General features: G+C 61.4%; 1 protein-coding gene across 3 annotated transcripts; it reads left to right on the top strand.

The window, feature by feature from the left end:
• The first annotated feature begins 2,176 nt into the window (after positions 1-2,176).
• HMGA1 (high mobility group AT-hook 1) lies at positions 2,177-10,694 on the top strand. Of its 3 annotated transcripts, none has more exons than XM_032340595.1 (6): positions 2,177-2,313; positions 2,558-2,671; positions 5,921-6,072; positions 8,301-8,384; positions 9,009-9,059; positions 10,442-10,694. In XM_032340595.1, the coding sequence occupies exons 3-6, from the start codon at positions 5,971-5,973 to the stop codon at positions 10,493-10,495; spliced, it is 291 nt and encodes a 96-aa protein (XP_032196486.1). In that variant the 5' UTR covers positions 2,177-2,313; positions 2,558-2,671; positions 5,921-5,970; the 3' UTR covers positions 10,496-10,694. The 3 variants fall into 3 exon arrangements, with proteins under 3 accessions (XP_032196486.1, XP_032196484.1, XP_032196485.1); XM_032340593.1 differs by having other exon boundaries at positions 5,921-6,105; XM_032340594.1 differs by lacking the exon at positions 2,558-2,671 and having other exon boundaries at positions 5,921-6,105.
• Positions 10,695-10,916: the final 222 nt, after the last annotated feature.

Below are 10,916 nucleotides of genomic sequence, written 5' to 3'. Positions count from 1 at the left end.
AGATCAAGTCGGCTTGTTAGAAGTGGGCCAAAAAGTTGGCCAAGTTTTCCCACAGCCCCTGGAGGCAGAGGTCCCTCTCCCTTCCCAGACCTTCCTCAGGGAAGGCCCCAGGACACAAGCCACACAGGAAGGCAGAGCGGCACCCCAGGTAAGCCGCGTCCTGGGAAGGGGCCCACCAGGACCCTTCCCACGCCTCTCAGGTCATCGGCCCCAGAGGGTGAGCCTGGCAGCCCAGGAGGCCTTGGGAAGGCTGTGTCTAGCGGCGTGCGGCTCTGGGAGAACGATCCCGGGGCTTGATGTGGGGGCCCGGCTTGCTGGCTGGGAACCGTGACCGGAGGGGAGTAGGGCGAGAACTGAAGGCTCGTTCAGAAACCCAACCCTGCAAAGGTTCTCGAGCTAACTCAACGCCTCCAGTCAACTCAACTCGCGGCCTACTAAGCGCGCGCCCGGCACTCAGGGGACAAAGATGGAGGGAGCAGCGCGCCTTCCACCCCGCCCCACCCCCACCCACCGGCTCTAGACAAAGGGGCAGGCCGCCCCTCCCCCAACCTCGCCCTGGCGTTCCCCTCCACCCTCCTCTCCCCTCCAGCCGCCCTTCGGTGACTTCCTTTCCCCTCCAGGGGCTGCCTGGGCACTTCGCAGGAACTGCGTTGCACCTGGGCGCGGGGCGGGAAATCAGCGCGCAGAGGGCGGCCTCCCGGCCCACCCCGAACCCCGGCCCCCGGGGGCCGGCCCCAGGCCCGCGCCCTCCTCTTTGAACCCGCTCCCCAGCGCCTTCCAGCCCAGGCGCCCCCGCCCCCACCCGGCCGAGCACGTGCTGCCCCCGGCCCGGAGCGCCAGCCCGCCGCCCCGGGTGGGGGCTGGGCCCACTCCCGGCTCTGCTCCCCACCCCCACCGGAAACATTCCTGAAACATTCCTGAAAGTAGGAGGCCCGGCCCCTCCGGTTCCCCACCCCGCCTCCACGCCGGGCTCAGGGTTTTCCTGGCGTCCCCTCCATCGCCGGCTCGCCCCCTGAGGAGGGGGCTGGGCCGGGGCCTCGGCCGACGGGGAAGGAAGAAGGGGAGCAAAGAAAAACATGAGTCACAGCCGTGTGTCACTGGGCCGCATTGCATTTCCCTGCATCACGGGAGGTGTGGAAGGCCGCCTCGGGGACCAGGGGCGGGGAGGTGCGCCCGAGAGGGCCCCGGGCCGGGCCTGCAGGGCGCGCCGCTCTAGACGGCGCCCTTTCTTCTCCCACCGCCCTCCCCGCCATCTTTCCACTTTAGACTTCCTTCTCATGCGTGCAACAAGTCTTTGTTGCGCCAGGCGCCGGGCGGGCCAGGCGTGGCGGGTGCGGCTTGCGTAGACCCAGTCCCTGCCCTCAAAGTGCTTCCAGGCGACCACTAGCTCACGCTTTCGTGTTTTCCTTTAAAAGTCACGGCGGAGAGAGGGAACAAAGTGGGAAGGCATGATCTCAAACCACCAGTCGGGTGCCCTACAGGCACGCAACCAGCCTCAGGTTTACCTGCAAGCGAGCCAATCGTTTGTTTCGCTTGGAGGCTGCACCTTGACTACGGCTCACTCGCGGCCATTAATAAGCGAAAACTCTGGATTTCACAAGTTTCACGTTTGAATTTCACAAGACTTGTATTTCACCAGGCAGCCACACGCAGGTTGGCACTGAAATGCACATGCTGACACCTGTCCGCCCAGGGGAAATCTACGAGCCGCGTATCTGGGCGCAGGGGGCGGCGGGTAGGCCGCGGAATTCTCCCACAGGCGCGTTTCTCTCCACCCCCTCGCGCCCGCGCGGACCCCGCAGGCACGAACGCCCGCCCACATCCAACGCGCCCCGCGGGCGTCAGGCCCACACGCCCGGAAGGCCCCTAGAGGTGACTCTCCGGGGGACCCCCCCCTCCGTTCCAGACTGTAAGGACGCCCTCCTCTCCCAGCCCCCGCGAAAAGCTCCGTGGTGATCCCCCTCTGTGCACCTTCCCATGTCTCCCGGTCCCGGACAGCGGGGAGTGGGCCGTCGCCACGGGTTCCCAGCCCAGGCCTCCCGCGGGCCCGCCCCCAGGCACCCGGCACCGCACGTCCCTCCCCGTAGTCAGCACCCACCCGCGCGGCGGCGGCGGCTGGCGGGCGGCCGCCCTTTTAAATCCCCGGGCTCATTTGCATGGCCCCGCCCCCACAGTGACACGGCTGGCGCGGGCGGGCCCGTCCCCCCTGCCCCTGGGTCGCTCTTTTTAAGCTCCCCTGAGCCGGGGCTGCGCTCCTCTAATTGGGACTCCGAGCCCGGGCTATTTCTGGCGCTGGCGCGGCTCCAAGAAGGCGTGAGTTCGCGGCCCCTCCGGTGGCTTTTTTTTTTTTTATATCTATCATTTAATTAAATTATTTATTTATTGAGGCCGCGCACGGGCCGTGCCTAGCTTCCTGCCCCTAGCCATCCTTCGGGGGAAGGCGAATATTTTTGTCCCCCCGCCTGGATGTGACAGATAAATACCCCGCGGGGGCCTGGGCGGCGAGCACGCGGCGGCGGCGGTCTCTGAGCGCCTCTGCTCTCTCTCCCGGTTTCAGATCCGCATTTGCTACCAGCGGCGGCAGCGGCGGAGCCAGGCCGGTCCTCAGCGCCCAGCACCGTCGCTCCCGACAGCCCGGAGCGCGCACCGCAGGCCGCCGGCCGAGCTCGCGGTGAGTCGTCCCCGGGGCCCGCGGCGGCGGCGGCGGAGTGGGGCGCCCGCGCCCCCGCCTGCACGCCGCCCCTCCTGCAACCCGCCCGGGGCTGCAGCGCGCGCCTCCGGCTTTATTCCCAGGCCGGGGCTGCGCGAGCCGCCGGCGGGGGAGGGCCGCGCGGCGCGGGGGCGGGCGGTTGGGCCCGGCTGCGCGGGGAGGGCGCCCGCACCCCCTTCCCCCGCGCCGCGGGCGCCCTGCGGGGGGCGGGGACCCGGGAAAGGCGCGCGGTGGGGGAGGGGGCGCGCGGCTGCGGCGAGCGCGAGTTGTGCACCCGGCATAGCCCGGTGCACCTCGCGCGGCCGCCGCTCCCGCGGGAGCCCGAGCCTGAGCCCGAGCCCGAGCCGGGGCCCGGGCTGTGGGGGGGCGGGGAGAGGAACAGGCAGCGGCGCAGCAGGCGAGTGGGGGACCGGGTGCCCCCCGCAGCCTGGGGAAGTTCTAGAAGTGAGGGGGATGGGCAGGAACCCCACAATTCGGCCCTGTTCCCGCTCGGCCTTCCTCCCGGTGCCCCCCTACGCAGATTGAGGCCGAATCGCGGGCCTGGGTTTGGGGCTTCACCCCGACCCCACCTCTGGCCCGGCCCGCGCCTCTCGGGCCCCCAGGGCCGGGCCTGCCCTCCGCCCCCACAAACAGGTTTCTCTGCTTTGCAGGGCTCTGTTGGAACTAGTCCCTTTAACTCCCCGTTTCTTTCTTTTTTTTTTTTTCTGGGGCTTTATTTTGCGGGGAGGGCGCGGAGGGAGGTGGCTTTCTTCCTCTACCCCGCGCCCGCGCGCGCCAGGTTTCCTGCCCCAAGGCGGGCTTGGGTGCCCCCTCTGGCAGGAAGTGGGGCCGGGTGCACCCGCGTGGCGGTGCATGCGGTCGGGGTGCACCAGTTTCCCGCGCCTGCGAGAGCTGCTGGTGCCCCTCCCCCCGCGCGCTCTTGCCCCTAGTCCCGCCGGCCGACCTGCAGCGGCGCGGCGCGGCGCGGGCACTTGCAGAGTCACCCTGGGGCCGACTCTGGAGCAGGGGGCGACACGCACTTAACCAGTCTCTCGGCGGTTAAGGAAAGTGGCGGGCTGGAGAGGTCGCCCGTAATCTACTCTGTCCTGCTCGCCAGCTTGCTGTGTGACCTTGGGCAACTCCTCAGGCCTCTCTGGGCTACTTTTTTCCGGAAAACAAGGGAGCCCCTGCTGATTTCCTAGGATGGTTCGCGTAGACTCCCTAAGCATTTGTGGAATACACATTGGATGCACAGTGTACGGGGCCGGTGGGGGGCACGCTTGAGGCCCAGAAGGGCTTATTACAAACTGTCGGGCCCTTTTAAACATGGCTTCCCCTAAACCAGGCCTCTGATCTTCAGAAACAGGTGGAAGAGACAAGCATTTCCCTTGGCCGGAGAGGGCCACAGGCCTTCATTCAGTTCCTGGAGGCCTAGACTTGGGGGAGGTGGAGAGTGGATTAGAGGGTTCCTAGTAGTAAGAGGTGGGGGGAAGCTCTAGATGATGCAAAAACTTTCCCGGAGACCCACCAGGATTCCCAGGCATGTTGGGCCCAGGCTTTCTGGGATTAGGGGCTAGCTTGGAGCAACTGGACCCCCCTCTGTGAGGGGGCCTTCACAGACCTCATGTGAGGTCAGCACTCATTTAGGCTGATTAATTTTGATGTTTAGTTTGAAGGGGAACCTGTGGTGTAATATAAGATTCTAATCACTGCCTGTAATTACAGAGCAGGCCAAGCCACTAATGACGGAGCAGGATAAATCACCAACCACCTTGTTTAAAAGGGTCTTCAAGTCTGAAATATTATAAAATAGAATAATTACCAGACAAAGTCTCGCCGTCTGGAGAATCTTGAGGCTTGGGGCCTCAAGCCCTCCAAAAGTCACAAGTTCGCAAAAAAAAAAAAAAACCCACAAAAAACTTTTTCCTCTCGTTAAGTTAAAATTGGAAATTGTCTGAAAATCTGAAAAGGGGAAAGAAAAGTCATTTTCGAATGTTCTAGTTCTCGTTTTGATTGGAGTGAGGACTTCCTGTTGTGGGCCTATTTTCACTATGATCTGGTTTGATTCTTGGCCTCAGTGTGGAAAGGTAGTTGAGGTAAATGTCTTTGCATTCCCCCCATTTTATAGGTTGAAGGTCAGTTAGAAGCGAAGGCGCTTGGGCCTACCCTTTGCCCAGGGCAACCAGGGGTTGGTTACCAGGGAGGTAGAGAGCCATGGGTCTGCACCTGGGAAGACAGAGGGGGATCGGAATAGATGTGGGGAGGACCCTCACTGTCTTTTTTAAGCTTCTGGAAGAGGCTACCAAATAATGGGGTGCTGGGTGCTCCTTGCAGTGGGAGGTTTTAAGTAAACTCACAATTAGTGGGGCTGATTAAATCCAAATGGGTCTCTAAGAAGAGGGGAAGATGCTAGGGGAAAAAACAAGCTTTGAGGACCAGCCCTGCAAGGTGGGGAAGGGCAGCTAGGATCTGTTCGAAGGAGTTCAGGGGAGACCCAGGACCGAAGGGGAAGATCTCATTTGACTCCAGGTGTTGTGTGGGGTGGGGGGAAAGGAGAGAGCCACCTTTCACCTTTGGCTTTCTTTTTCTCCCTCCACTACAATTTCAACCATCTTCCCCAAATTATTCCCAGCCTTGATTCCCCAAGCTCTATCCCGGGGAGAGAGCAGGGAGGAGAGCTAAGTGGTGGGGTAGGCACAACCCTAGCCCGGTGATTGGTGTGGAGCATCGAGGATGGGCCTGAGGCTTGGGCCTTTGTGGGTAGGCCCTGCTGCTGGCCCAGTGGCCTGGGGCTTAACTCCCTCTGCCAACCTTCCCACCCTTGTAGCCTGTGAGTCACTCAGGCTGGGTTTTCTCTTAGGGGAAAGGGGAGCTGGCTAGAGAGGGACCCCCTGGGGAGCATGAGGACTCCCCCATCTACACCTTTGTTCAGGTGGCCTCACCCACAGAACCACATCTGAGCTGGCTGTGCCTCTTGGGCCTGGGCCCTGTGTGGGTGGCAGGACAAAGCATGCTTCTGCTCGAGAGATAAGGAGCTGATTAGGGCCAACGGCCCAAGCCCCACCCTGTAGCCCACGCTGGGGCTGGGCAGACCCCAATTCTCAGCAAGCAAGGGTATCCCTTGGGAGCAGGCAGGGTCCCCCACTGCCCTTTGAGGGCACTGGTGGTGGAGGGGTTGGGAGGGGACCAAAGCAAGGGGTTGTGTTTTAAACAACTTTGCCTGCTTCGCAGCATCCTAGCCATCGCTCCTCCACCTGCTCCAGAGAGAAGGGAGCGAGAAGATGAGCGAGTCGAGCTCGAAGTCCAGCCAGCCCTTGGCCTCCAAGCAGGAAAAGGACGGCACTGAGAAGCGGGGGCGGGGCAGGCCGCGCAAGCAGCCTCCGGTGAGTCCCGGGACAGCGCTGGTAGGGAGTCAGGTGGGTGTCCAAACCTTTCCCTCGGTTTACCTCTCTGGGTTAGGGAGGTGCCAGGTGTCTCTGCAAGTGAAAACTGGAACAGAGGGCTGCAGAATCATTGCTCTGTGTGTGTGTGTCCTCCAAAAACGCACCTGGCACGCGCTGACCCTGGTCAGATCCTGAGACCCACGGAGGGGAGTGGGGGCTGAGAAACCTTGAGCCGTGAGCCTGTGCCAGATCATCCAAGCCGGAAGTGACCCCGTGGTCGCCTGGGCCAATGCCCCCACCCTGCTAACTACCCACACTTTACTCCCAGGGTGTTGGGGACCAGGGCCTTTATAAAAATATAGTTAAGATGAGTCGCATATACGTACAAGTTCCGGGTTTCTAATCCTGAGAGTTATTCCACGTACTGCTCTGTCCAGTCACCATTAAACATTTCTAAAGACTTAACTGTTGGTTTCTGGACTTCCTCATCCCAGGCCCTAACAGAAAGGTCCTGGGCCGGCACCTGTTGGGGGCCTCTCCTCGTGTGGCCCTGGGCCAGGCTCTGCTCCGGCCCTGTAAAAAACAAAACGAAACAAAATGGAAGCCTAAAGACTTAAAAATGTGGGGAAGGGGACGCCTGGGTGGCTCAGTTGGTTAAGCAGCTGCCTTCGGCTCAGGTCATGATCCCGGCGTCCTGGGATCGAGTCCCACATCGGGCTTCTTGCTCTGCGGGGAGCCTGCTTCTCCCTCTGACTCTGCCTGCCACTCTGTCTGCCTGTGCTCACTCTCGCTCTCTCTCTCTGACTAAATAAATAAAATCTTTAAAAAAAAAAAAATGTGGGGAAGTTGGTGAGAGAGTGACCCTGGGAACCGTGGTGCTATCCCGCACTGAGGTCGCATGGGGTTAGAAGGCCAGCCCAGGGGGTGCATGGGTGGCTCATTGGGTTAAATTCTGCCTTCGGCTCAGGTCATGATCGTAGGGTCCTGGGATCAAGCCCCACATTGGGCTCTCTGCTCAGCAGGGGGCCTGCTTCCTCCTCTCTCTCTGCCTGCCTCTCTGCCTACCCGTGATCTCTGTCAAATAAATAAAATCTTAAAAAAAAAAAAAAAACCAACCTGGCACTTTGGGACATGCTGGGGAGCCTGGCCTCTGGCCTGTCAGGCTTCGGGGGGCCACCTGGCATGCAGTGGGGATCTTGGATTCTCTTGGGCAGCGGCTGGTGAGGCCCAGCTTAGGTCCCTTTCCCAGGGAAGAGGACAGGAGTCGAGGTCGGCCCTTGCTCTCTCAGCGCGGTGGGCCTTGGGCTTCTGCATCTGTAGGATGGAGAGTGTGGTCTGTACCAGCTTCGGGGGGGACGTGAGCCATGAGGAGGCCGAGAGGTGGGCTTCCAGAGCCCCTCAGTGTGGGGAGGGAAGTCATTCTCTGTCTGGTTCCCGTAGCCTCCACCCTGTGCCTGTTAGCTGGGGCCCGCGGAGGGGTGCCTGAGTGGGGGTGCCCGGTTACAGGACCATGGTGGCCCTAAACAGCCTGTGGACACCTGCCCTGAAACCGTAGCTGATGTGCCTTCACTGCCTGACTTCTACGCCTCATGCAGCAGCTTCTTATTCTGTTGGGCTTATTAAAATTTCAGCGGCAACCACGGTAGGGAGCTCTGGGTTTCTGACATGTGGGCATACTTCCTTCTCCGAGAGGTGGCCTGGAGGGAGTCAGTTTGCAGGGAGAGGCTGGAGGCCCTCTTTAGCGGGGCGAAGGGGGCATCCTTTCCCCTCTTCGGCATCCCTCACAGTGGGGAGGCAACTGTCTTGGCCCAGTGCTGGCCACTTCCACACTCTTCATTTAGTCCCTGGATACCCTGTGAGGTGTCTCGTCATCATTTACGGTTGAGGAAACCGAGGCCCGGGCATCCCGCTTCTTGCCCAAGAGCTTCGAGCCCCGTGGTGGCAGAGCTGCCTGATGGTGTCTTTGTGCCCCTGTGCCGCCTTTCCCTCTTCTCCATTCTTGTCCTCCTGTTGGTGCAGGGAGGCTTGGGAGGGGCTTTGCAGAAGAAGATGGTCAGTGTGAAAACTTGAATCACAAGGGCTTGTCTGCTCTGGTGCCTGTGGATTTCTGGGTCGGGGCATTGTCTTGCTGACTCAGTCTTGCTGGGGTCAGGGGAGACCGCCATGTGTTTTGAAAGGGGTGAGACAGGTGACTTTTGTGTTCCTGATGACCCCATCTGTCTTTGCAGAAGGAACCCAGCGAAGTGCCGACACCTAAGAGACCTCGGGGCCGACCAAAGGGGAGCAAAAACAAGGGTGCCGCCAAGACCCGGGTAAGGATGGAGGAGGGCGGCCCCCCTCTGCCCATGGCCACAGCTGGGGGAGGTCTCAGAAGGCACTGGCTTGTCCTTCTGTCCCCTGCCCGCTCTTTCCTGGCATGGGTGGCGGGGTGTCTTGGCTAATTGGGAAGGCAGGGTGATGACCGAAGCCTCACTTTGGGGAAAATCAAGTCAGAAGTCCCATAGCTTTCGTCGTCTGGAAACAGGCGAATCGGGAAGAGGGAAGGGGTGGTTCCACCAGTCCCTGTGTGGAGAATGTTCTATTCGGGGGTCCCCCTGGATCCCAAGGGAGTGGGGATAAGCAGGGAAGGGCAAATTCACAGTGGCAGCAGTCTCTCAGAGAAGTTGTTTTGTTTTTTATTTTTTTTCTGAGACACGACTCATATCCTCTGAGTCATGGGTGAAGGAGGGAGTGGGGGGCGTGTGTGTATGTTGGGGGGGGTGCAGTGTGGCTGGCCAGTCATCACCAGCTGGACTCGGGTGGGCCTGCTGGGGTGAGAGTCCCAGGCTGCCCTAAGCAGAGGTGGGGAGTTCTGCCCCTCCCCACCAGGGCACTGGTGGTTGCATGAAGACTGAGGGATGTTTTTGACTTAGTGGGTCTTTTCTCTGACCATCTAGAAAACTACCACAACCCCAGGGAGGAAACCAAGGGGCAGACCCAAAAAACTGGTAGGTGAAGGGATGGCGGGGGTGTGGTTTGCTGGGGAGGATGTTTAAGGATGGGGGATACTGAGTCCTGTGTGCTCAGTGTGGAAGGACCGCTCTGCCTGTCCTGAGCTGAGAGTAGTGGGACATTGTCCCCTTCCCCAGGCCTAGAGGGAAAGGGATTTGCGTGTGGCCCAGGGTCCTGGTACCCAGCCCAGGGCTTTTAAAGGGCTGTATCCTTGAGAAGCAAGGGGTCCCAGGTACGAACCTCCCCTAGCCAGGGGGTGGGCTCCTTCTCTTTCTTCTGCTCCTAGAACAGACTCAACTTCTAGGGGGAACTTGGAGGCCATCTAGTTCCCTTCTCCCACCCCAGCCCCATAATAGAAGTGAGAAAAGAAGGCCACGGGAGCAGAGTGCGGGGTCTGTCCTCACCGCTGTCTTAGGCGGTCTTGGGTAGGGAGGAGGAGGCAGCCAAGGAGCTCAGCCCTAAGCCGCGCTGGCGGTTCTGTGGGTGAGCTGAGGGGTGATCCCACGCGGAGGCACCTCCTCACTGGGACCCACCATCCATTTCTGAGCCCCCAAATAGCTGCTAACGCAAGAAGGTAGGTTGAGTCAGGAGGCTGGCTGCCTTTGGGACCTCCACTGAAGTCAACGACCACCCCAGCCTTGTTCTTCCTGGGCCTTTTCTGTCCCCCCAACCTGCTCCCTGAACTCCCTGAGGCCTTCATTCCTAGAGCTGAGCCACCACCAGGGTGAGGAGGGGGGTCGGGGGGTGCTGGCTGGGCCCCAGGAGTGAGTAACAGGAAACAAGTTGTTTGGGAGTTTGTGCCTGGCACGGGGGGCCGCAGGCCCGTGTGGTGTCCCAACATTCCCGCCCAGTGAGTGAGCCCCGGCGGCACACACACTTCCCCTTCCTCCCCGCCCTGGCCTGGGGTCAGTCCTCGGCCTGGCTCCATAGCCCCTCAGTTGCCCCTACAGCCCAAGGACACCTGGTTCACTGGGGAGGCACCCAGCAGCCACTCCTTCCCATTTCCTCTTCCTGGCCACCTCTCCCTTTCCCTCCTACAGAAAGCCAGTTACCTCCTCACTTCCCTGAGCTGGGCGTTGAGGAGGGGGGACAGGCCCTGGGGCCAAGGGGGCCTGGCTCCTTGCGGGAGCAGCCTGTGTGTGGGGTTTTTTCCCTCCCTTTAAATTCTTCCCTTTTTATGAATGAAACTGGGCTGTGGAGGTTGCTGAGTCACTCACACACTCAGCCCTGACTCATCCCCCTTCTGGAGAGCCAGGGAACCCAGGGAGGGGTGGGGGCCCTCCTGGCCTGTGCCCCCACCCCCCAGCACCACCAGTGGGGGGGTGGGGGGCAGGCCTGGCACTCCTGCTGACCGCCCTGCCTGCCTCCTGCCTTGCAGGAGAAGGAGGAAGAAGAGGGCATCTCGCAGGAGTCCTCCGAGGAGGAGCAGTGACCGCGACGTGCCGCCTGCTCCTTGGCCAAGGAGCGATTTTCCTTCTGGGACTGGACAGCTCCGCTCCGCTCCCACCGCCCCACCGCCCCCGCCCCCTCCCCCAGGCCCCCCCTACCCCGCACCACCACCACCCACCTGCGCCCTCGCTGCCACACTACACAGCACACCAGCCGCTGCGGGGCCCCAAGGCCCGTGTGGGGAGCAGTTCCCTTTGGTCTAGGTTTCCAGCGATCCCTCACCCACAGGCACACACAGCTCCAGACAAAGCCAGCCCCCAACCTTGCCGCACCCTGCCCCCTGCTGTGTCCCCACACCCTGCGGTGGGGACGTTGCTGATTGGGCTCTGGGTTTGGGGGGGGGTCCTTTCCCCATTCTTCCCTCTGACTTCCCACTGAGGGGCCTGGGAGGGCTTCCCTGGCCT

This window comes from Mustela erminea, chromosome 4, assembly GCF_009829155.1.
Source record: "Mustela erminea isolate mMusErm1 chromosome 4, mMusErm1.Pri, whole genome shotgun sequence".
Classification (NCBI taxonomy): domain Eukaryota; kingdom Metazoa; phylum Chordata; class Mammalia; order Carnivora; family Mustelidae; genus Mustela; species Mustela erminea.
Note: the sequence above shows the minus strand (reverse complement) of the source record. Positions and strands in the feature narration are given on the sequence as shown.

Excerpts from the sequence above, each read along its gene's own strand:
- HMGA1 (XM_032340594.1), top strand. The coding sequence starts at position 5,971 with ATGAGCGAGTCGAGCTCGAAGTCCAGCCAGCCCTTGGCCTCCAAGCAG. Across the intron at positions 8,385-9,008 it reads AGGGTGCCGCCAAGACCCGG|AAAACTACCACAACCCCAGG; the intron begins GTAAGGATGGAG and ends CTGACCATCTAG. Across the intron at positions 9,060-10,441 it reads GGGGCAGACCCAAAAAACTG|GAGAAGGAGGAAGAAGAGGG; the intron begins GTAGGTGAAGGG and ends CCTGCCTTGCAG.